Source organism: Xiphophorus hellerii, chromosome 18, assembly GCF_003331165.1.
Source record: "Xiphophorus hellerii strain 12219 chromosome 18, Xiphophorus_hellerii-4.1, whole genome shotgun sequence".
Taxonomy (NCBI): Eukaryota; Metazoa; Chordata; class Actinopteri; order Cyprinodontiformes; family Poeciliidae; genus Xiphophorus; species Xiphophorus hellerii.
Genome location: NC_045689.1, coordinates 7,723,549 through 7,750,461, shown reverse-complemented (window position 1 = coordinate 7,750,461; position 26,913 = coordinate 7,723,549). Strand labels below are relative to the sequence as shown.

General features: G+C 37.6%; 1 protein-coding gene and 1 long non-coding RNA gene across 2 annotated transcripts in view; one reads left to right on the top strand and one right to left on the bottom strand.

The window, feature by feature from the left end:
- tenm4 (teneurin transmembrane protein 4) overlaps window positions 1–26,913 on the top strand; it is a 222,679-nt gene that overhangs the window by 103,197 nt on the left and 92,569 nt on the right. The window contains 5 exon segments of the mRNA XM_032545202.1: window positions 2,138–2,236; window positions 4,388–4,623; window positions 12,824–12,988; window positions 16,155–16,369; window positions 20,723–20,933. Of these exon segments, the coding sequence (XP_032401093.1) occupies window positions 2,138–2,236; window positions 4,388–4,623; window positions 12,824–12,988; window positions 16,155–16,369; window positions 20,723–20,933 (926 nt within the window).
- On the bottom strand, window positions 3,006–26,277 carry LOC116707719 (uncharacterized). Its single transcript, XR_004336560.1, has 5 exons — window positions 26,164–26,277; window positions 21,983–21,985; window positions 12,997–13,011; window positions 9,764–9,771; window positions 3,006–3,016 (listed from the first exon to the last, which is right to left on the bottom strand). It is a non-coding gene; the product is annotated as an uncharacterized LOC116707719 (long non-coding RNA).

Below are 26,913 nucleotides of genomic sequence, written 5' to 3'. Positions count from 1 at the left end.
AAACATTTCCAATGTTCCATCTTGTGTCCTCCATCCATTTTTAGAAACTACTCCTTAAAAAAGCATTATTCAAATTAGCATTTTATTTTAATGGGAAAACTACTAATAGCTAATTTTTCACAACTGTAAATAAAAGAGTCATGAAGAGACTTGTTGTCTCGTCCCTCGGCTGTTGTGAGACGGTTCATTCAACAGGAAAATGAGAATCAGTTTCGGCTGGTGGGGCAGTATAAAGTATAAGGAATGATTACACATCATCCAGCTCCAGTTAATGCTGCACAGGTATTCCCTGTGGAGCAAAAGACAGATGGTGAGGAGAGAAAATAGTTCTGCTGAAACCACAGAGTTTTATAACCCATACATAGCCTTAAAGACAGATAAAATTTCAAAGTAATACTACTAAAATCGTTAGTTGTATCCTAAAGGATCCTGTAGGATTAAATTCTACTTTTTCCTTATTTAATGCCATAACATCTACAGATGTAAAAGGCATCAATAGGTCTCAACTGTATGAGAGACAGTGGTAGTTGCTTGACTCTGTTGACTTTTACTGTTTCTTTCTTAAGAGCTTCTGCCAAGCATCCCTCCGTCATTTGCTTCATTGAACTTTGCATTCATCGTCAGAGCTGTAGCTGAGGAGAGTCCAGTGCTAAGCTCCACAGGGCATGCATCAAAATCCAGCCTTTTCTCTTGGACCACTGAACGTGTTCAGCCTTCCCATTGCATGTGGATGGTTCATTTCTCCATTGCACTGGAGGAGTATTTCCTTATGGAATGTAGCTCTCAACATGGGGAGAAAGGAGACACAAGCCTGTAGATGTATTACAGAAGAACTGAAAATGTGTTATTTGTAGTGCTACAGCAGTTGAGCAATAAAGTGTTGTAATTTTTCTGCTAATCAGCAGAGGTGCACCGATCAGAGATTCTGTTGCTGATTTTTGATTACAAATTTTGTGAAGCTCTGACCCATTGATACCAATTTAAATTGATTTTGACTTCTTTTTGACAACTTTAGATGTATATAGCTACTTTTGTCTACTTCCTGCATTCTATGAAATGTATCTGTCTTAAAGCTGGTTTATTTCTGCAGATAGCAGTAGGACCACGGGGAGAAAGCAGAGGAGCTTGTTTTTTTCACAGATTATGTGCCATATTTTAGTGCCGGGGCATAATTACAGTTTAAACAATTATGTAAAATGGTATTTTTTTTCTTTAAAAACTGTTTTTGTTTACTTGTACAGGACAACTATCCCAATCAAAGTGTAAATGCTCTGAAATTATTTTTGTTCCTCAACTTTTACTTCACAAAACCCTGAAATTTTACAGCTTTATATAGTCTAGGCTGTATATTTAAAGAGCAAAAAGCTATTATGCTTTAACTTATAGGTTTATGGTTTGATTTACTGTAAATTACTGTTGCTGAGGCAATCTTTCTGATCTAAAAATTTATAAATTATTTATATTAGGATCAGAAACCAAATCAAACTGTTTAACTTCCTGCTGTTTGCAAAACCATACTAATAATAGCAGTCTAAAGAAAATGCCTCCATAGAAGGAGCTTATTACTTTTGTTTGCTTCTTCTAATTTTATTTATTAAGACCTCATAGGCACTAGCCAACTGCTCTTCACTGTGTAACAGTTTCCACTTTGAAGAGTGCTTTTGTCAGCTGTTTAGGGACATTCAAGAAAGGCAAATAACTTCTCGGTGCATCTCTAATGATTAGTTTTTTTCTACTTAAAATTAATACTAAAATGTCTAAAGCTAACTTTTCGTATGTACAGTAAGTGATGCATTTTTGTCTTTCAACCACAACCTTAAAGGAGCCAGAATACTCTAATGTTTATCAGAGAAGAGCAAGACGCTTGCAGAGAAGGACAGGGCTCAAACAAAACAAGGTATGGAAGCGTACAAATGAGAGCAGCAAGAGAGTTAGATGTCATTTGTCCCACTCTTCTTTAGAAGTAGTTCCATAAGGGCCTTGGTTTCTTTTTCCCCACGCCATCTGTTGTGATGCTCTTTTTTTACCTGTTGATTGATATCGCTTGGTGATCACATTCTGTACTGGCATTTTCATGTTTTTTTATTGCATGCATGTCTCACACTAGCTTCATATCCATCTTTCCACCTGTGTGTAGAAATATAGCAAAGCAGGCATTCCTTGAGACTTTGCAGGACAACTTGATTGAGATGGACATTCTGGCATCAGCACGCCACGATGCCTCGTACAACGACGGGTATGTTGCATGTTTGCTCTGTGGCTCAAAATCTGCTTTGCCATGATAACAATGAATGCCTGTGCTATTTTTCCATCAAACATCCCCCCTGTTTGGAAACACTGTCAATCAATTTTGTGCGTCTCCTGCAGTGCTAGAAGGGGTGCATTTGTGTCTTCAGCTTTGATGCAACTCACCTAATTTGCATCAAGTCACATTGTTGGGTTGTGCTGTTTTTTAGTCATGTCAAACATGGCCGCTTTATGAAACTTCAACTGCTAAAATACGATGCTCAAGCTATTTGTCTTTGAGATTTACAAATAAGGTATGGTCTCTTTGACTTTCCACATCACACATTGTAAGATGACATTCAATCACACTCATGTCACTGTCGCTCGGGAGCGTCTTGTAAACTTGTCACTGAAATGGCCTTGACAATAGTGCTGCTGTCACTGACTCTCTGATGGGCTGATCATACGGCACTTGGACACGGAGAGCTACACATGTTTTCCTGAGATAGTCAACCATGCTCTTCAAGGGCGAATAAATCTGCTTTTTACCATTCTGCAGCTTTATGTGCTTTATCTCCCCTCTGGACAGCCTTGACAACCCCACGCTTACCTGAAGTCACACTTCCTTGAATGTGGTCACTAGTTGTGAAAATTACACTGCTTTGCAGAAGTGTTCTCACTTTTTGAACTTTTCCCCCTTCCTGTCACAGTATAACCACAAACTTCAATATAGTTTATTGGAATTTTATGTAATAGACAAACAACAAACAAAATTTACGCACTCATTCCCCTTGACTTATTACATTGTAGAGCTACCTTCTTTTACTGTTATAGGCTTTTGCTGTATGTCTCTTAAAATTTAGCAAATCTAGAGATAAAGACAGACTGAACAAAAGCATTCCCAAAAAAGAATGCTACCACTCAGTGGTGGGCACCGCTAACTAAAAGGTTTGTTGTGCTAACCCTAAAGCACTAATCATAAAATATAGTTTCATTGATTTTAAAGCACTACACCAGCACAGTATTTAGCAAAAGCTAAAGCTAAAGGGCTAACGCACTAACTTCAATTCAAATTATATCTTTTCCTAGGAAGACTACAACAACCGAATACCAATTTAATTTTGTTTTTTGTATGAAATAAAGTTATTGAGGGGAAAAACAAAGAAACAGAGCTGCTGTGAATGCTGTCTTCATCCGCTACAAAATAAAAACATGAAAATAAACATCTAACATCTTGAAAAAGGCTTAACAGATGATGGCCAAAACTTCAACAAACCTAGAACTTTATTCAACTGAAAGTTTACAAAAAACACTTTAACTTTATCTGGAAGAATTAATTTAGGGGAAGTCAAATGTTTTCAAAGTTGGCTAAATTGCTAAACAAAAATTAGCTCTGCTATTAGCAGATTAGTGGTTGTGTGCTCACCACTGTGGTTTACTATGGGGGTGAAATGTATTATTAATTAACATCTAAGAACTACTTTTTGCCCAATTACATCTACAAGTCACCATTTTGGTGATGTCTCTACCAAATGGAAAATTTAAATCTCCACAGCATTCATGATATTCATGGGCAAAGGGCATTGTATATTCAAGGTTGAGCACCGTATTAGTTTCCATGACGCACAGCAGTTTAAATGTAGACTAAGCTAGTCCTAGAGTGATCAGAGCAACTTCTTTCATAGCTGCCCTTGATTGGCTTGTGGCAAACTGCATATGGAACTTAAATGGCTGTCTTTCAGCAGTGGCTTTCTTCTTGCCACTCTGAAATTCCAGTTTCTAGATGCACAAAGCAGGTAAAGCTGTATTTGCAGGAACAGCTGGTTGTGCAAACTATTAAACTGGTGAGGAGCTTTATATAAATGGACAGCATGCTTTTCAGATCTGATTATGTACAACAATATGTTTGCAATATCACGCAAAATCCCAGTAAAAACACTGACGTTTGTGGTGGTAGCGTGACAAAATATGGAAAAGTTGGTTAAATACTTTTGCAAGACACTGTATATACTAACACACATTTATTGATTTTAATAATCCATTATGTCTTTACATCCTCACTTGGAAATAAAATGACAGAAATGAAAGAGTTACTTGAATTTGAAGGCATCCTTGGGTATCGCTTTCTGTCAGAGTAACATACAAAATGTGTTTTTCTCAGGCATTTCCTGTTCAAACCAGGTGGAACATCACCAATGTATTGCACAACTTCACCGGGGTACCCTCTGACCTCCAGCACGGTGTACTCACCTCCCCCACGCCCTTTACCTCGAAACACCTTCTCTCGACCTGCCTTCAGCTTGAAGAAGCCCTACAAGCACTGCAACTGGAAATGTGCTGCTCTCAGTGCCATCCTCATCTCAGTGACGCTGCTGCTGCTGTTAGCCTACTTCGTTGGTGAGTAGCGTGTGTGTCTGGGGGGGGTCTGGGGGGGGATGCGCCCCCCCCAGACCCCAACCCTTCACTCGCACGCAGACACAGGATGAGTCCGTTCTCTGCTGTATTTCTTTCATCATCCGTTTTAATGGTGTTTAGTCTCCGCCCGGAGCTCTACAAACACAGTTATATGGAGGCTTATAGATTGAGTCCTTACTCACACAAGTCGACAGAAGAAAAAAAACATTATCATTCATAGATTTGGTCGGTTGAATCTGCAGATGGGCAACCGGGCGTCTCGGTCTCATGAATAGGCTGGGTAGGAAATAGATTAAAAAGACATCAGCCATCACTCGAGAGACAGGGGCTGCGAGTTTAGAATATTCATCTTGCGGGGTGTGATTGACCAGCTCTCTCAGGGTCCCAGCTGGATTAGAGGCATCAACTAAGTTACGCTATTAAATCAGTTCTGCTCAATTTGTCAGCTTCCTTCCTATGAGGAATTGATATTCATATCTGAGGATGCAGTCTGCAGTTTGTCTGTGTGATCTATTTACTGAGGGGATAGAAGTATTGGTGGAAAAACTCTTAGCATTTAAAAATGAAAAAGGAGGTCCAAACAAAAGAGAGTACAAATCAAACACCTGCTGTTCTATATGGCAGATGATATACAGTGATGGTGAAAAGTTTAGATTCTCACCAAAGGATTCTAGATTTTTCCTTCTCCACTATTTGCTACAATTATCCACAAGCTTTAATATATATTTGGCTTAATATCAATGGCAGAGTTTATTTAAAATGGACGGTTTCTTGGCATGGATCCAGCTTCAAAGCATAGTCCATACACTTTCAATAGACTTCAGGTGCCAGAAGCGCAATGTTAGCCTACATTAAAGACAAAAAAATAAAATGAGGTGGACTAGCAGTGGTTGCCAATATCCATGACAAGTCGCTGTGGAATATTGCCTCTGCTGCCAGAAAGCTGAGCTGTTAGCATGTCTTGACAGTCATAAGACTGTCATACAGCAATAGTCTTCAGTCAGAGGCAACCTTTAATTTCCCTTAGAGATAAAAAAAAAAGGTACTTTTGAACATTTATCCATGCCACAAGCAGTCTTGATATGCTTGGTATCACTGTCCGGCTAAAACACCCAACTGTGTTTTAGACTAAGTTAAATAGTTGTTGATTTAAGGTAAAGTGGAAGAAGTTGGATGTGTTCCTCTTTTTTTGCAGTACACCACCACTGACAGCTAAACACATCCTCAATCTGATGTTGCCTCAACCACGCGTGATAATTGTTAGTGTTGTAAAGTTGAAAGTCTCAGCTTGACTCATCTAAACATATTCCTTGTAATCAGGGCCAAATAAATCAATATTGAACTTTTGACTATTCTTTTTTTTTGTGATAAATTCTGTTTACCCTTATTGGTAAATACACATTTTATTTAGTCTTTTGAATAAGATTTTGGGGCAAATACTTATTTCTTAGTCAATCTATGTTGATGTTAGGCTGGCTTTGCCACAGACAGCGACAAACTAACTCAAGCTTCTGTGGTAACAATGTTGTTAGACTGAAAATAACAAATAGGTCCAAATTAAACAAAAAGTGGGTTTTGCATATTGTGAAAGTTTTTATTTAACTTCTTTTTCCTTCAAACAAGTATCTTTACTGATTTATACCTGCAGGATGAAACATAGACCTTCAAAATCAAAAAGAAGATTTATATTATTTCCTGTAGAGTAATAATTTCAAGCAAAATGTGTTCAGATCCTTATATTACAACACGTAATGTAAAGTTTTGACTTTTAAATATGCGCTGTGTAATTGTTTTTCAGCTTTTTTGATTAGTAATTAAAGTTCTATTGAATTCCATGTTGTAAAGGCATGAAAACAGTTAATTCCCACTTCTTTTTATTACATTTTATACTATAACAGTGCATCTATTTCACAGTGAATACCTTCTTTACATATAAATGGTGTCACTATTTAATTCAGTCTCCCAGAGATAAAGAAAGAAATAAAGTAGCAGAATGATGATGGTGCCGGAGTTGATTTGCATGAGGGGAATAAAAGGCAGATCCCTCTGTACAGCCTTCATCAGGGAGATGAATTAATTCTTTTTTGAGGACATTTGTTATAGATATTCATTGGGCTGTAACAATTACAAAAGCTATAATTTCTGCTTCATCTTGAGGCTAAACAAGCTAAAATCTTACTCATTTCTTTGTTGGCGGAGCCACTTAAAGAGTTTAATTTAAAATTCAAAACAATACAAATCTAAAGTCAGAACCTATACATTTCTTCTTGTGGCGATTATCTATTAATTAGCAACAAAAGATGTGACCAAGTTCTGCTTTTGACTTGGGTTTGGCATCAGCAGGTTGCTGCATTCAGTCTGCTTGTGACCTGGCCAAAAGCCAAATCATCCTGACAGCTCCTAATCAGACAATACAATTACACCTCGACCATCTCCTGTTACAGCACGAGTAAACATGTTGGAGACCAAACCCCACCCTCAGATTGGAAATTTCAATCAAGAACAAGAGGCATTTTTAATTAAAGGCTGATGAGAAAATACATTTAATTTCAAGTGCAGTTAATTATTGAGGCCTGTAATTGGGACCTCTGGATGAGATGTCTAATAAAGCCAATTACGGCTCATGACAGATGTTTTGACTTCAGCTTGGTTTTCTTTTTTCTACACAGCTGGGTAAATTGACCCATTTTGAAGTGCAGAAAAGGTCGGGAGTTTTTTGATGGCACTATTTTCTCTGTGGTTGCTTGCTCATTAGCACATTTGTTATACGTTCCTCATTTTAAGGTCATCAGTACCCTCCTGTGTTCACTTTCATTCACCATGGGTATCCAGTCAAGGACGAAAAGGTTGGGCCCCGGAAAATGTTTGACTTTGTGATCCTCAAACTCAAAAAACATTTCTTATAACACAGATTTATACTTAGTAATTCAGAATAAAACATTTTGATTCTGTTTAATGTTGCCAAAACCTCATGAAATTTATCTTTTTATAGATGGAGCTTCATGAATTAGAAAATATAATTGAAAAGTTCATTTATTTCAGTTGCTCACTTCAAAAAAGTGAAACTCATATATTATATGTATTAATTATAGATTTCCATCATTTATTTTAATTAGTTTAGATGATTATGGCTTGTAGCAAATGAGAACTCAATTTTCAGTTAGAACTTTAAATATGACCCACTGAAAACCAATTTTCATTGAAAAATCTCACTGTTTGATTGTTTAATGACTTACACAGTCACAACATATATAGCTGACCTCTCGTAGGTCCAGGTGACAATCATTTACAGCCTCCCACACAAAGCTGTGTCACAAAAAGTTATTTCTTTAGAAGTTGTTTACAGAGAGCTATGTTTAAACATTTTAATGGAAAGCTTAGTGGAAGAAACAAGAAGTTTGTTGACCATGGTATTCATTTGCTAGTTTTAACAGGAATTAAACATTACAGAAATGACAATTAAATATTAGCAGATATGAATGTTCAAAATACGTCCCTCTGTTTGGAATGAATTACCTTTTGGATTAGATGAATCCTTTGGTAACACTTTAATCAAATGAGATGTACCAATTATATTAAAACATCTGTTGTTTTGTCTAATGTTTTCTAGATTTCCTATCAATTTAACCATGCCAATATATTCAAAATGGAAAAAAGTTAAACTTGAACAAAAAAGTAACTTTAGAAAAAACAGCAAAATCAGGTGCAACTGTGAGGAGTTGCAACAGTTTTAATTGGGCTATTGTTAAGATGTGAATAGACATTGGCTGCTTTCAAATAAAAGGTTTCCTGTCATTGACAGGCATATTGATTATTGATGTCTGGGTGTATTCCAGTGGAATATTCATGCATTCATTCCAATTAATGGAATTATTCAATCTAATTCCATTCATTTAAGAGTAAAGTAACATCTCACAGCAGAATTACAAGAAGAAATGGACTTTAAGTCAAATTTCGGTGTTAGTATTGTATAGAATAGAATAGAAACATCTTTTATTGTTCCTCAGTGGGGAAATTCAAGTGTTCTGTTCTGACAGGGAAATTTAAACTTGGAGATTCAACCTAAATATAGTCTATAAAACTATAAATACACTATTGGTTGATGTGAATGCAATTTAAACTCAAGACAAAGTTAGAGGGTGGTTCTTACTGGTTTAATGTTTTGGTTTGACAGAAGTACAACACGGCCTCCTATAAATTGTTGGTTGAAGAAAATTTACAAACAGCACCCTCCAGATTTAGTGGCACTGCTAATGAAGATTCATTTCAGTTTTTACTGCAGTAATATAATTTTCAACTTAAAAAATTATTCATTTCTCTGAGTTGGTTTTGGTTTTGGGTTATGGTTTTTATTTGCCATCCTCCATGTGCATGGTGGCAAGTTGAGCTTGGGAACTGTGTCATGTCATATTTATCACCTTGGAAATTGTGGATTTAGAGACTTCTAAGCCATGTGGTTAAAAATACATTTGATTTTTGGTAGGTGCGGGACTAAATGTGCTTTAATTCCAATTAATTAATTACATAGATTGTAATGCATTAAAATTTTTGACTGAATTAACTATTGCTGGGTTTTTTTTATTTCCAGAGCCTATGTATTTGTACAAGTAATATCCACAAACGACAGTGATGGGTGACAAAGCTGCTTCTCTTGCCCCACCGGGGGTTCATGTTTGATCTGATGGGACTTTGGAACAGATGATTCCTGAAACATTTGAATACTGAATTGCTATAATAGCTCTTTGCATCAATTCGGTTAAGTAACCTCAATAATAGATTAAAAATAATAAATATACTTGATAAATTCATATGCCTGTATATTCAATAATTTAGCAGCAAAAATGGTTTTGAATAGAAAATGTTGCTTATTTTTTCATTATATTAATTGCGATTAATTATTTAACTGTAAAGTTCCACCACTAGTTTTTATATTTACATCTTTATATGCCTGCATTGCATTTAGGTTTTAGCCTGGAAAATGACAAGAAAATTTCTTGTCATCATAGTTTCTTTTGAACTGTGAACCAGTTAAAAAGTGCCATGAACAGGCAACAGAATCATTTACTGCTGTGTCAGATGACCCGTGCTCCGACTTCCTCAGATTGACTTAGAAGTCTCCAACTACACTACCTTTGTTCTGTAATTGGCACATGGCGTGACCCAACTTCCTGCTGAGAGATAAGCGAAAGGACGGCACAACGTGTACTGAGGACAAAGCAGAGATGCTACAAAGTGCAGTCCTCCTTACTCAGACATCTTTTCACTGCCTTCTGTCATTCTTGATATTACATCCATTTTAGGCTATCATCAGAGGGCTTGGCAGTGTTTGCCAAGTTTCTTCTCTGTTTCTCCTCCATGCTCTCTTGATAATAAATACCTGGTAGACACTGACATAAGTCTTAAAGAATCCATTAGACTCTCCAGGGACAGATGGGGTAAAGAATACAGCTCAGGAACACTTGATTACCGAGACATTTTGAATGACAACATGCCTAGTGATTTTGCAAGAGTTCGACAACATAGTTGTGTTTTTTTTATTATTTTGTTTTGTCAGTCAATATAATTAACAGATCAAAAATAATATCTTTTGGGAACTTACAAAATGACAAACAACACCATCTGTCACTCCCCAGGTTGTCTTCCACTGACACAGTCACTTCTTCAAGCAGAGAACAGATGCTGGTACTGCAGCTGAACTCTCATTGTTAAAGTTGTGTTTTCATTGATAGATATGCACCTAACCTACAGTTTGCCTAAGGATGTGGTATCAAATAAGGTTTTTGTTCATTAGGATTTTTCTTGGTGAATGTGTATAGGGAAGCCAATCATAGGTTGATCAGCCAATGATTCTAGATTTTCTGACATTTCACACACAGAAACTGAACAAAATAACCTTCTATAATAGTTATTTCTACGGTGATCGTGTTTGCTAAACACACTTTAATATCAATTGCTGAGAATACCTACTTTCAATCCAGGCTTACGTTCTGTGATTTAGCTCTTGTTTTTTTTTTTTTTTACTTTGAACCTCCACAATTCTTGCACTGAAATATTTCTTCACTTCTCCAACACCTAACTTTGGAGGGTTTCTTTTCTTTCTCATAATCTTCAACCCTTATCTAATTCTATAGTGGTCCTAATGTTCAAAATGCTTTTTTATGATTTTATAAATTGAATAGAGGTTTTTAGAATGCCCATAGAATGCACAATAGCAGATGTTTTTAACTTTAGCATAATTAGCAGCTAATAGTTAGCCACAGTAATTCCACAGAGCCTACCACAAATATTAACCAGTCCAGGACACAGTTTATTAAAAGTGCACATTATAACAGGATTGAATTGTGGGGAGGCTTAGACATTTGCTTATGGTTGAGTTGTGTTTTCTTCAAAAACAAAAAAAAATCATCACCATGCTGTAAATAAACTTAATAGGGTTTGTTTATCTGTTTTTTTAAGCAGGAAGAGAGGCATAGCAAATTAGAATCCTTGATTTTACCCTCAAGTTTCAGTAATTTGGCTTATTGTTTTTCAAGCTGATGACAACATATGGAAAACCTTGCACGTCTTTATAATTTTTTGTATTTTATATGTATTCATTTATTTTTTATGTATTATCAATCAAGTTTATTTGTTTAGCTCACTTCAGCAACAAGGCAGTTCAAAGTGCTTTACATCGTGAAAACATAAAAAGCATCATAAAACATCATACAGTCACCAATTGTGGAACGACTAACAAACATTACATTTTATGAAGTGCCACAATCAAAATCATCTGTACTTATCAAATATGTTAGTCAATGTTCCAGTGATTATGGGTCGAAAACAATTCTAAACAGGTGGTTGTTTAGCATTGTCTCAAAGTAGCTTAGTATTTCAGCTGCAATTTTCTGGTAGTTTGTTCCAGATTTGTGGTTCATAATACTGAATGCTGCATCTCCATGTTTGGTTTCTCTGAGAATGCAGAGGAGACTAGAACCAGAAGACCTGAGTGGTCTACAGGGTTGATACAACAACAGGTCCTGAATGTATTTTGCGTATTATCAAATATGTAAAGATAAAAATACAAATGTCATATCACACTCCTCAATTTCTTGTTAAAATTGGATATTTGAACCAGAAATGCTGTAAGTGTTAAGTGACAGTCAGTGAGATGGAACATCTTATAGTGAGGTGTTTGAATGTCGTTTAGAACATTAGGTTTAGCTGTAAAGTTTAGGAGCTCATGTCATTATCATTTTATTATCACTTTCATTTTTAATCTTTTTAGCATAACCAGAAAGCTTTTTAATCAACAAAAAGATAATAAAAATAGATGCTAGTTTTGATTCACTTGCTGATTGTCAGGTGATTCAGATTAGTCAATTACAATTCAGGATAGAAGAATTAAGTTTAGATGTTAAAACATACAATTTGACATCATTTTATTCATCGTCTCTGAAGTACTTAAAATACACAACCTTAATTTCTCTATAGACAAAAAGTTAAATGAAATTAAGTCATCGAATGCAGATGTTTATTTTGCCCCAGCTGGATTCTAAACTGTTAAGTAGTTTTCTGATTAAATTGTGTTGCTATTTGCATTGGAAGCTTAAGTGAACCAACTATACAAAGACATGGCTGTATTGAGTGCATTGCCTTTTTCTGCTGACTGTTGCCTTCTACGTTGGCTTTTGCTTTGGTAAGCTCATCTTGTCCATTTTCTTATTGGTGATCTGTCATGGTCAGCCCCTCCTCCTCCATGCTGTGCTCTTCTACCATTGTTCTAAAGGACATTTCTTTTGTCGACCTTGTAAAATATCTTTGTGATTCATCTGCTTTGTTCACTCAGAACACCCCGGGTTTCTCTCTGCTGATGCGTTTTTCCCCCCCAGGTTCGTCCTTTGGTTTTGTAGGGAAGCATAAAGGTAATAGGGTTGGGAAAATGACAAGACACAGAGGATTGCCCATGCCAGTGTTGGTGTGGAGAGACACATGTTGTCCCATGGGCTTGCGATACAATTCATCCTGTAATGTTAGCGCTCAGCACTTTGGAGAAAGAAGCCATTAACCATTAAGCCGAGTCCCGCATTCTTCTTCAATAAAATCTCCTCCACTCGGGTTAATTTTATGGAAAGTGATTAGTTTACTCAATTTAATGGAATGCATTCAAACTATTTCTCTCTTGTTTTGTTTAATATTCCAGCCATTCACCTTTTGGGGTTAAACTGGCACCTCCAACCCATGCAGAGACAGATGTACCAGCTGTCAGAAGATAATACAAGTGGCCTACCATTCCCTACAGACTTGAGTTTACCACCGCTAGGCAACACGGGGCTGGAGATACCAGATCACAGGGGAAAAGATGACAGTAAGTACACTCTTCTGATCTTTCTTTTCAGTTTTTCATGCAATGCCTTGCAAAGTACAACCACAAACTTCAAATTAATTCACTAGGGCACTGTGTGATAAAAACACAAAAAGTCAAGTAATACAAGGTTGTTAAATGAAATCTGTAAATTATTCTTTTTTTTATTGTGAGAGATTTTGATACTTAACATCCTTCACTGGATTTCATTTAGGTTTGTTAGTGCAAAGAAGTTGAAAACATACTCGTCACATTTTTCTAATTTCTGTTTGTGAAAAAAGTTAAACTGTATGCCATTTGTTTCCCAATGTTGCAAAAAATGCTAATAAAATGCACAGAATTTGGTGGGTCTAAAGTGACAAAATTTGGAAAAGTTCTACAATACTTTTGCAAGGCGTATGCTGTGAATAAAGCTACCTAAATTCATCTGCAGTTTTCCAGTGCTTGGCACAGCTCCCAGTTGCACCCTCTTTAGAAAAACACTCAAAAGCAAACAAACTTCTCAAATCTTAGTTTACAGATGGCATTTCAGAGCTCATGCAAGTTTGTAATTATTTTGTCATCCAGCTTCACATTGCGCTCGCTTGTCTCCACGGTATGCACAGAGATCTGCATTGTAATCCTATAAAAGTTGTTGTAAGTGGGAAAGTGTTGTTTGTTCCTGGAGGGAGAATATGGGGCAGCTTAAGGGATGGAGTATCCAGGGGCTGGAAGGGGATTAGCCACTCTGTCCCCTTCAGAACGGATGTGATCCTTTCATCTTCCAGCTTGGACTGCCTTTCCTGGCAACCAAAGAAAGAATGTGCTCACCCTTTGGTACCAACTGCTCAAGTCAGGGAAAGTTTTCTCTGCTCCGCTCTTGAGCAAATGTCCCCAGATCTGCACCATGTGATTTGCCACAGGCGAACTACAGTAAATGCGGGGCAGGTTATTATCATATAGATGAATCCAGGCATTGTCTTTTTCATTTACCAGACAGCAGAAAGTGTGTTTAGGTAACAACAAGCATGACTACAGCAAAACCCCAAAGCCTGCACAGCCACGACTGCTGATAGCAAATCAATGATTGTAGTTTTTTTAAATGGCTTCATTTTCCACTGCTGTCACCAGCAACAATGCTCAACTACCTAATGTATAATGAAGATGATGCACAGCACAGAGCCCTCTCTTCTAACCTTTTCTTTCCATCAGGACATTATGTTACTTGCAGAACAAAAAAAATATTTAACTATAAGAGCCATTATCACTTTTCTCACCTTATAATTTATTTAAACAGTCTGATGAGCACACCATTAATGTGCTGCATAAATAAACACACACACCATTTCCCCGCATGTGGAAACTGAGCTAGCGGGTTGTAGTATTATGTAAAGCCCCGATCGGGGAGTTGGGAAGTGTGCCCTGCCTTCCCTGATAAACCCCTATTGTCACTGATGGACTTTTGAGAGGACTTCCATCTGCTGTGCCACGTGTAACCTAAAGCCGTGTCTGCTTCCCTGTCCTGGGGGGAGATTGTATGGATGTCTGCTGTAGCCGGCATTGCTGCTGAAATTAGCTCATATACACAGTCAAACAGATGTTGCTATTTCCGCTGAGTCCAATAAAAGTTGTGCTATGGAACATATGGGGGATTTTTGCAGGTAAATTCTCTAATACCCAAGCAGGTGATAGCAACTAAGTTCCCTCTTTACTATAATGACTCCTTTTACTTCTCTGTATTAAGAAGGTAGTTTTTTAACAGTTTTTCTTCACCTCTGTCCTGTATTATTATTCTATAACTGTAACAAAAATAATAACAGGTTGTCTTTTACTGTAAATACTTCTTAAAAACAAATATTCCAATATTTTGGTTTTTCATTTAAAAAAAAATCTAATTACATTAAGACAGATCCATTGCCATATAAAATCATTCTTCCTGTTTAAACTTATTCACATGTTTTTCTCAACTACAGACTCTGTATTTTTTAGTGTTTTATAGATGTAAATATTTTTGAATAAACAAATAAGGTGGAATTTGTGGCCGGCAATTTGTCTTCAGCATCCCTTACTCTACTGTAAGTAAATTAGTAAAATTTTGTGTAAAAATGTTTTATAATAAGCCATCTGATTTGTAGATTCCATCTTTGTGTTTGTATGAAGGTTCTATGAAGGGTTTAGAAGCTCATTATAAAACATGAGTGAACATTAGGAAAAACATCTACATAACACCATCCTCTCAGTGTTAAACTGGTGGTGACAGTTTTTAATTTTTATTTAAAAAAAAATTATATATATATATACACTGTATATACATTTTTATGTTCGATAAAAATGTCCTGATAATAGAATATGAGACAGATAATCTACAAAATAAATCTCCTCTGCCTCCTCTCATATCTCCTATTTCCATTTGCAGAAACACACCCTCAGTCACAAACAACCAATCAGAGCCTGTTAAAATTTTCAGGCTAGTCGATGGTTTTCTCAGATCTTCCTTTTTCAGCTTTCATAGGAAGATGAATGGAGGGTAGACTTGGAGTTGACATTCATCTTCCAGCAAGATAGAATCCTTAACATTCAGTCAGAGGTACAATGAAATGGATTTCTTCAAATCTTATTCATTTTTCAGACTCTGACTTAAATCTAACTGAGAATTTGTGGTAAGACTTTCCATTTAATATGACAAAGCTTGGGGTGGTTGGTAATGAGGAATGAGCAATAATTTCAGCCTCTAAATGTACAAAACTGATAAACACCCTACAAATCTTGTAGCTGCAATTGCAGCAAATATAGCTCTCCAGAGTTTTTATTCTGGAATGCTGTCACACTTTTTAGATTTCTATTTGTAAAAGTAATTAAGAACCACGGACTCTTTCTTTCACGTCACAGTTATGCTGAGAAAATTGAAAGGTTCTAAAGGTATGACACTGTTTGCAAGGCACTGTATAAAATGAAATTCAGTCAGATTTTTCTCACTTATATACCCTCTTCTCTCCTGTGTAACTGGTAATCACTGTCAGTGGTCAGAGAGATCATTCATTATATATTTTTTTCTCTGGCTGTCAGCAATGTGATTAAATGTCTGTGATATGGTCAGACCCTTGCCTCTGCAGACCGAACCTCACCGGTCCTCTGCTCTCTGGATTAATGATGTGATCTCTTTGACCGATTAACTCTGTGTGCATTGCAGGCAAATTGGACAGCTTGTTCCCGGATGACAGCTATATAGATATGGGGGAGATTGACGTGGGACGCAAGGTCGCCCAGCAGATTCCTCCTGGTATCTTCTGGAGATCCCAGGTCTTCATCGATCATCCCATGTACCTAAAGTTTAACGTTTCACTCAGCAAAGATGCCTTAGTGGGAATATATGGAAGAAGAGGCCTTCCTCCGTCACACACACAGGTGGGAAATATTAAAATACTCATGAAATGCCATTTCTATTGTATTTTTTGCAGTATCTTTTGTTTGTACGTTTTGTAAATGTGCTTAGTATGCTGACTGGAACAGTCTGCATAATAAGCAGAAAAGTATGGAATTTAATTTGATCATTTGCAAATTTGAGTAGGCCTGTGGTACCAGAAGGCTTTTTTCCTTTTGATACTGACCACGCCTTGTATGGTTTATATCTGTTCCTTCTGATTCAGTATGCTAAAAATAAAAAAAATTCATACATGGTTCATACAACACAGACCCAGCATTTTGGGAGACCTTAAACAGTTCCAGAGTGGACAAGATCTGAAAATGGTGGCTTCTTTTTTACAGTAACATCGAACCTCCATCTGTCCAATAAATAACAAACATGGCATGGTTCGGTATTACGTTTATGCTAAGACCAATATTGGTTTTGGTTTGGTTGTTACAGCTGAATTTACTGCTCCCCTGTAACTATGAGCACCAACTTCCCAAGGAGAACTACGTCTGCCATGTTTCTGTCAACTATTAGTTTTAGTCAACTATTGTCAAACCATTGGCAATTTGTTTCGTTTTTGCACAGTTTGGGTTTTGTTTCCATATCTGCTGACGACATCTTACTTTTTACATCGAACCCCCAAATTTCTTTACTACCTGCTTTGCTACTGTTTGTTTGATTGCTTCACAGAAGCTACATTTAATTTGCACAATTTCTTTTAAATGAAGAACAGCTCAAATTGGACCAATTGGGGCTCCGCTGAAAAACAGTTGAGGTCTAGTTTTTGAAGCTATTCATGAACACATTATCAGTTAAAGTCTGCAGATTAATTGCAGCTTTTTTACTTAAAAATTGCATTTTAAAACTTCCAAGTTAACGTCACCAACTATGACCTCAGAATCTAAATTGGATTATCAAAGTTCTGTACGATATGCAGTTCATATAGGACATAAAGTTTCCCTTTATGCTGATGATATTTGACTTTCAAACATGCATTATTATTTTTTCACCCACTCAGGTTGCTTCTTAGGTTATGAAATTAAATTGCTAAAAGTTAACTTTGCTTTTAAATTATGAAGTTCTTAAGCTGTACCTGTGTGACCTTCCCTTTTAAAGAGAGAAAGAACAGTTTAACTAAGTGGCAATTTGTTGACACTGCATAGCTGGTTGAAAGACGAAGCTTAAATCTGGATTCCATTTTTCCTAAGAATATAAACAGAACAACCCCATGAAGTCTGACTTCTAGACAGACACTTTACTTTTAGTAATATTCAAAGGTTTTGAATTTCAAATTGGAAGACAGTTGAGTTTGATCCAGATTCTAATGTTAACCGTCATCTGACATTTGATTTGGGGTTCGCTGTCATGAATGTTTTCGTCCACACTTAATTTACAAATAGAAGACAGAATTTCTTTGCAATACTATAAAATGCCAAATTCCACTGGTACCTCATTTTGTGAACCATAGGCCTGTCGCGATAAACGATAAATCGATTAATCGTACGATAAATTAAAACTATCGACGTCATTTTAATTATCGGCATTATCGTCTCTTCCGGCCTTTTTCTCTTTCTGTTAATGACACTGAATGAAAAAAAGGCTCAACTCCGGTGCTCTCCACTGACCCCCCCTTCCTCATTTCCTTAGTGTAAAGCTCAGCGCACACTGCACGATCTTAGAGCTGTCGGCCGATTGTCGGCCCATTTTCAAACCCTGACAGATCACACATTAGCCGACAGAAATCCTAGGTATAACGGTTCGATCGGGTTCCTGCCGTGTGGTGTCCAACAATGGGCACAGAATAATGGCTACAAGTTCAGTTAACTAATTTTAAAACCAGGCATTAATCAATGCTTTACTACAATCTACCTGCAATGCATGTGGCTAGTGTCAGCGTAAAGTCCTGACTGAATGAAAATCATTATAACCTATTTACGTCATGTTAAGGAAGAACAGCTGAAAAGTTACCGGGTTTATCAACTGCGGTAGCAATTTTGCTCCAACTCCTCCTCTTGTCATTTCTATATTCTTTGCATGTTGAATAAACATTAATGTTGTTTCCACATATCATCTCCAATGTCCGCTGGACTGCCGTATCAGCTGTTTGGGATTCCCCTCTGTAATTTCCCCTCAGAAAGCACTGAGGGAATCTGCGCTTTCTGATTGGCTACCTGTCACATTCAACAGGCTGAGTTAAAGCTCCCAGTCGGGAAAACCCTGATTTAGATCAGAGGACGATCTACCGTAACACACCACACAATCTTAGAAAGATCAACGTTTTAAGATTGTTGTAAAGGGAAAAATAAGAGCAAAAAATCGTGTAGTGTGAACTATTGCATCAGGTAGTGGATGTGCCCATCTTCTCTTTAAATCTAATTATTACTGAAGGGCAACATAATATACAGACTTCATAATCTGCACTCTTTTGGTTGAATGCAGTATTTATTTCCACTTTTACTTTATGTTGTTTAGTTTTTTTTTCAAGTGAGTTTTTTGTTAATGGAGACTGAGAATCCATTTTATTTTTGTTTTTGGTTGTTTTGTTTATTTTGTTTATCAGTTCCAGTGTTCTATCTTTGGCAGGAAATCGCATGGATTATTATGTCATTTCCATTAAATCAGTGTAAAAAGTTCTTCAAACAATATTATCGTTTATCGCAATAATTTTTGAGACAATTAATCGCTCAGCAAAATTTGCTATCGTGACAGGCCTAGTGAACCATAGTTCTACCTTTCACACCACAGCCTGACTTGGAGTCAAACTCTGGTTTTTGACTAAGGCCAAAATCCATGTACACTGTAAGTGCACATTAATTCAGAAGACAAAAATTGTATATTCCATATGTATTTGCTGCCACAAGATCTAATTAAAAGTTTAAGCTATGTAAAATATATGTATTTAAATGAAGATTTGAATGGCAAATGCTGCAATGTCACTACCTTTTTTTGCATACATCATAAAATTATCAGAGATCATGAATTGTGATTGGAAAAAATCCAAGTTTATTTTTATGATAATCTTGTTCGAATTAAGCATATTTCAATGTTAGACTTTCAAATACAGCAGCATAAAGTTAATCCAGAAACCAGAAAAGCTGTGACATAGCCCTTTACTAGTCTGCTGAAACGAGTTTCAACATACTGTTGTTTTATGATCTGTTGAACAGATTAGCTATTAAAACCCCATATGATAATTTTTTGCACTCAGATTTCACAGAATGTCCTAAACAATGCTAGAAAAATTGGTCGGGAAAAGTGTTGAACTTTAAAATGTAAATTTGTAGGAACCCTGCAATGCTATAAAAAACAGGGCTTAAAATGTCTTGTCAGTTTAGTGGTGGTATATTTAAGAATTTCCTGCACTAGTTCTGTGTTTTTCTTTTTTTATACAGTCAGGGGTGAATTATAAATGCCGTGCTGTGAAACGATTTACAATCATGGATACACAGTGTAATATTCTTCTTCTTTTTCCATTTTTTTTCATCCAGAGAAAACAAATTGGAATATTGTTTAATAAAGGACTAACCATGTTGGAGCGTGTCATGAATACAGACCTCTTTATAAATATCTGTTGTATTATGAATCACCTTCTTTGTTGCAAAAGGAATTTTCTTTCAGGTTCAGTACCATCAATGAATCACAAAGACACTGGACTCATGAGCCAAGAGAATAAGATTTTTCTTTTCACTAATTTCCTATCTACAGTATGTGTCGCACAGAATGAAATGTGTATTTTATCAGTCATTTCTGATATCTTGTCTTTTTTAAATTTCTGCTCTGAATGCAACATGAGTTCAGCAAATTGCACATAGCATGATTTTTGTTTTCGCTAATGTCCAATCCAACGTTTTTTTTTTTTTTCAGTACAAAAATCAGGCTGGTCTTTTTTTCCCCCTCCATTTTCACTTCAGAGAAAATAATCCAGAGTCGAGTATTCATCCAAAGACTGAGCACACGAGTCAGGATTCCTTTCATTTTGCGGATGAAAACGAAATGCTGCCTCATTGGTATTCATTGACTCTCCACTGATAGGAAGCATATCAGAGCAGATGTTATTTGGTAAACACTAACTTTACATTTAATTTCCCCAGCTTTCCGTTTTTCAGTTTAATAATTTCAAACAAGACTTTCATGTCAGATATTTGGACTATGAAATTATCACAGCCCATCCAGCTGAGCTGTGTCAAGGCTTAACTCAGGCTCCTCTGGAATGATGATGAGTTATTCATGCACACCAAATGATGCTCTGCTATAAAGAGGGGCTGAAAGCACTGGAGTCTCATGTGTCACTCCTAATGGCATGTCTGTGGTCCATCCATCAGTTCATTCTCACTTTCTGTCTGCAGTTTGACTTTGTAGAGCTGTTGGATGGGCGGCGGCTCCTGGCCCAGGATGTTCACAGTCTGGAGGGGCCTGCAGCTCTGCAGCGGAGTCTCGTACCAATCACCACACACGACACAGGCTTTATCCAGTACATGGACTCGGGCATCTGGCACCTAGCCGTCTACAACGACGGGAAGGAAACCGAAACCGTTTCCTTCCTCACCACTGCCATAGGTGAGTGCCGCTGGGCTTGGCCTGCTAATGAAACCTGTAATAGCTATCCCTAATCCCTATAATACCAGCCTGCAGCACCCTGCAGCAAACAGTGCGGAACTGGGGCAAAAGTAAGAGATACAGCTAGATTTCAGTGGCTGAGGAGAGTGTGGGTTAATCAAGGTGAAACAGAATATTACAAAATCAGGACATCAGTGCGATCCCGCCAAGCCACTGAGAAGGGCGTTGAGAGATCTTAATATCCTCATTAGCCTGAGTATCTTCCAAGCGAATCAGGGGTCCAGCGTCTGGGAAACATTTGCATACAATTCAAAGTATGATTGTCCCCTCCTGCTAGTCCCCATTTTTTGATCACGCTTTGCTCCAATTTCCATCTGCTTACCATAAATCAAAGACGGAACGATATTCCTGCGCTCTGACTCCGGAGTGGCACGCAACTGCGTTACGCACGCATGTCCTTCTTTGTGGAGGTGACTCCGTTTTGTACGTCGCTCTTTGTTCTCCCTTAAGCGCCTTTGATTAGCACGGCTGTATCAAGCAAGGTGTGAGAGGGCCCGAGGTGTCGACTTTCACAGGCATGGCAGCTGGGAGCTGTTCTCACATGCTCTTTAATTAAAAGCTCTCGGGCCACGGTCCATATGTGACAGTGGCTGTGCCAGGCAGCAGATCGATGAGAGGCTGTCCTCGAGTGAAGACGAGCAAGAGATGCACTGCGCCCCTCCTGCTGTTCCAACAACAACTGTAATTCAATGCTTAAAATATGATACGACACGAGAAAGGGAGGGAAGGAAAAGCGCCGTGTTTGCTTTTGCTTAGTTCTTCTTGACTGGATGCGCGCAAAGCCCTCCTGTGGTTTGCATCAGAGAAAACACAGCTAGATAAAGTATTCAGTATGTCGTATTGGGTGGGGCAGAGATAGTCGGAGCAAGAATCCCGGCTCTGTTCATTTGTGTAGGAGCCGATCTGCTCACGGGAGCTCAGAGGGAGGCAGAGGGGCCCTTCTAAAATGGGTCACCGGTTAAGTGCCCTTCAGCAGAAATTGAATCCACCGCCTGCCTGCATCGTATTGAGCTGTGGAGGGATGGAGTTGACCTTCAAATGGAGCCGCACAGGTATAGAAATATATGTGAGCAATATCTAGAACAGGCAGACGGTGAAACAGAAGCAGCATTGTTTAAAAGACACTCACGGTGAAATTATTTTAGTTGTCTCTGGCAACACTGGGTGGAAAAAAAAGTGTCGTTTTACAACCTTTTGCTCTTTACATGCATTAAATGGAAGCTTTTCTTGCTGTCTACCACCATAACAAAACACACACTTGAAACCAGATATCCTGTTTTTTTCCATCACTCTCTGACATTAAATGAGACTGAAATGGACCTGCTTTAGGTCAGTTAGAAATAGCCCTTTTTTCTATTTGCTAAAAGGCAAAAAAGTACAATTTTGGAATTACTTTCTTTAGTTTTATAAGTACACGCGCTTTTAAAAGGACAGTATTATGTATTTTCCAGGACACTTGGCGCCATTTTGCTGCATAGTAAATAACTATGTTGCCTTTAGGTGTTATGAAAATGCTGTATATAGCAAACACAAATGAGAAGAAATTTGGCTTTGCAATTTGATGCCTTAAAATTGGGCTTCTTTCTCTTTAAGATGCTGCTACCTTTTCAGACTCTTTTCTTCCTTTTTGTTGTGGGAACAATAATATAATATAAAGCTCATAATACCCCTGCTTAAAACAATTTTGAGAAGTCCAGATGGTGATATCATGTATTTGTAAGCCTATGATTAGCCTTATTTAATAGCTTTAAGTTAATTTTAGGCACCGCTGTACATGCATTTTAATGTAATACTTCAAACAAACTGCTTCCTAGGGAAATCCAAAGATTTCATGAAAGATATCAGGGTTACCAGACTTCTGGTTCATCCTTGGGTGTAATTTCCAGATGGCTAAAGGTGCCACATTCTGTTCAAACAATTGTAAACAAGTATAAATGTCTTTTGAATGCTGGTCTTATGAAACTAAAATTCAACTCTTTGGCTATACAGACCGTCATTACATTTGCAGTAAAAACGAAGAAGCTTGCAGCCTTCAGAACACCATCTGTTAGTGGGAGAAGCATCATGTTGTGTGTTGGTGCTTATCTGCAGGAGGGACTGGAGCATTTCATAAATTTGATGGTATCATGAAGAAGAAACATTATGTGTAAATATTGAAGGATCTCAAAGCATCAGGCACAATGCTAGGGCACAAATGGGTCTTCCAAAAGGACAATGACTCTAAGCATACTGCCAAATTACAAAATAGCTCATGTCAGTGATTTAAAGTGGCCATATAAAAGCCCGGATATCAGTCCCATAAAAAATTGGTCAGCATAGCTGGAAAGGTGTGTGTGACTGAGGTGGACTATAAATCTGACCAGCTCTGTCACAAAATCTGTAGATAAAGATCAAAACGAATGATGCCCAAAACCAATGTTATGCATTTTAAAGACAAACACTAAGGACATGCATGAACATTTCTAGGGTTTAGCATATGAACATAATTTAGGTTGTTCTAACTGACCTAATACAAGAAAGATTTTTATATGATTTAATGTCATGTAAGGAGCCAAAAAAATTTCACATGACAAAGTTTACCTGTTTATCTGAGCAACAGAATGCTTTTAATCTGGGTTACAATATGTTCTGGTGAATGTTTTGTGTTGCAACCCTCTAGAACCTGAAGCCATTTGTCCTTGCTTGCTTGTGCCAGACATGCTTTAGCTCGCCACATCTGGGGAAAGCAAAGGAAGTAAAAACCCAGCAGCAGTGTCTGTCTTTTTACCTTGACTCACTCCGTCGCTGAGGTTCTTTCTGTCTACTGCCTACCATCTTTCAAAGGTGTTGAGCGTCCTCTGAGACCGTAGCAAGTTGCTGATTAAACCGGCAGCTCCTGAACCCGGCTCTGTCCTCGCCGACTGCAGAGACTCACAATAGTTAGCTCCCCTGATATGAAGGGTAATGAATTTCAATGAAGCTCAGCTTGAATCTGTGATTTATGCGTTGGCCTATGTCGAGTGTGTGGCTAAGAGATATTCATGGCCTCCCTTCCTCGCTCTCAGAGGAATCACAGCCAACAGACGTGGGCACTGTGTAATCTGCTAAACTGTGCCAGCTTTCAAAATAAGAGCACAGCGCAGTACAGGTTTGACAGGTTGTATGGTGTTTAGCATAGAAATGTGCATAATAGTTTAGCATTAATCAGATGCATCCTGATGCAGGCTGTTCAGAGAATAATTATTTCAGCTGATTAGAGTTGGGCTTTTTATGAAATAACACCTCAGTATGCTACAGTGCCTTGTTTGCACACCTTGAACTTTTTCACACTTTCTCACAAAGCAACACAAACTTTAAAGGAGCAGTGTTAGAGACTTTCTAGGAACATTGTGCCATTTTATGGCACAGGCAAGTAACTTTGTTACCTTAAGTTGTTATTAAAATGCTGCATGAATCAAACATAATTTGGCCTTTGTCACTTTAAGAAGCTCCTACTCTTTCTGACACTCTGCTTTCAACATACTGTCACAACAGTGATTCTCATTATGCCATTTACAATCATTCTTAGACATGTAGGACTGAAAGTGAGTTTGTATGGAGACACAAGCTCCGAGGCAAAGCTTTGTCACAATAGGTGTCACTTTATGAGAGCAAAAGTTACAAGTATGTTTTTAATGAGGGAATAACATTATAAAATGATATAAAGCTAAAAAAAAGAGTTTATTTTACATTATACCCCATCTATAAGGTATTATATTCCGATTTTATATGATAGACCAACACAAAGTTGCACAAAATCAAAGTATGAGCTGATTTTGTTCTTAACTAATTGAAACTTAATTGAGAATCTGGGGCAGGATTTGAAGACTGCTGGCTACACACGCAGCGAGACATATCCTAAAAAGGTCTTAGCTGACTGTTTTTTTTTGGACTTAATGCAAAATGTAATTTGTATTTTTTTAAAAACAAACCTAAATTTACCAACCCATCTTTGCAACATGGTGGTGATTTCATCATGCTGTGGGGAAGGTTTTCTTCAGCAGAGGCAGGGTAGGAGATCAAAGTTGAAAGAAATACTCTAAAAGACTAGCAGCAGTAAATGCAGCAAAAAGTAGCACTATGAAGTGTTGTTGCGAGGGGAAAGGAATACACATGCATGCAATACTTTTCTTCTAGATTTTGCTAGAAAATGTGAAAATCATTTTTATAGTTTCTCCCTTTTTTAACATCTACTGCTTTTTCTATTACAAAATACAGTTAAAAATAGTCCAAGTTTGTGGTTGTAAAATAAGACGATGTGAAAAAGTTCCAAGGTTCTTATTACTTTTGAAAGGCATCTTGAATCTTACTTTTGTAATAGTAATAACAAGTAGGAATTTCTCATTTTGAGCAAATGCAAACACCATATTTAATTTTTGTAACCATAACCTTTGTGGCCTGAAGATGCTGCTGGTGTTTTTGGCTTTGTGCAAAAATCCTTGACCTCTTTGTGTACTTAGTTTGGTTGGAGGCCATCAAAAACCCACCAAACCTCAGAGTGCTTCCGCCACACCAAAGGATAGTGTTCCCTTCATCCCTTAGCTAACCCAACATGGCATAGGGAAGCCGACAGCACATTAATACAACGGGCCCCTCCTCCCTGTCTTTACAGTGTGTCTCTGGTCAGCTTGTATCTTCCGCCCTCTCTCTCTTTGTCTTTTTCCCCTTGCCTTCCATTGCATCCTTAGTGATGATTGACTCTCTGGGGTACCGGGTAGCTGAATCCATGGCTCGCGTTTCTTACTTTTTGTGTAGTACAAGAGAATCTTTGTTCAATAAGTTTTAGCCCTAGAGTTTGTGCTGCCTGCAGGCAGTGGACAAGATTGGATAGTTTTTCAGGACCATTTCAGACTTAATTCGCTGAGCATCATGTTTCTGGCCTGTGCTGCTGTCTTTGGAGATCCCTGGTTGGTCTTGTTTCTAATAAAAGGAAGTGTCAGAGTGCAGCGCTGGAGTAAATGTTTTTAGACAGTATATTGGCTATAACTTGAGAGACAAATAAAATACTTCTTAGAGATGTTTAGGAAATATTATTTAGACTTGGCTTTGTTTTGTTTCCATTGCAAGGAATACACTTTAGTTTATAATCATGTGTCTTGCAATTGCAAATACCTGAAAATGCCTTTACAAATGCCTTTATGTTGAGCTATACTGTTCACCACTTTCATTTCACTGATGATGTCCTTCACAGTGGTCTTCAACTTGCACTCCAGATGCCATTGTGCTTGTGATGTGTGAAGGAAACAGACACAGAGAAAAAATGGCAGCTGACTCTCTGTAATATTCAAGGTTCTTACTAAGGCAGTGGTTCCCAAAGATTTTCTATGTACAGAACACAAGGCTGCAGGTTTTGTTCTACACATGCTATGTGTGCTTAACAATTTCAGTTCAGCACATTCTGATCATTCTCTGATATGGAATATTTACAGTACAGACCAAAAGTTTGGACACAACTGTGTGTCCAAACTTTTGGTCTGTACTCAATACAGACCAAAGGTTTGGACACTTTCTCATTGAATTCAATGAGAAGGTGTGTCCAAACTTTTGGTCTGAACTGAGTACAGACCAAAAGTTTGGACACACAGTTGTGTCCAGACTTTTGGTCTGTACTGTATGTGTTACATGAGCACTTGGTTCATCAGAGATGGAAATGCAATGTCCTTTTAATGCAGATACTCAATGGCGCATGTTGATGTCATTTTATAATCACAGCACCATTTAGTGGGCCTGGCATGACAACTACAGCAGATTTAAGGTGTCTTGGCAGTCTGTGACACAGTACTGTTTACATAAAAATAATCTACCTCAAAGTTTTTGCCATGAATTCACACCAAACTTTTGTGGAATGAATTTTACTTTGCCAGTTACCTACTTTTCTGAGATGCTCAGAACTTCAAATTTA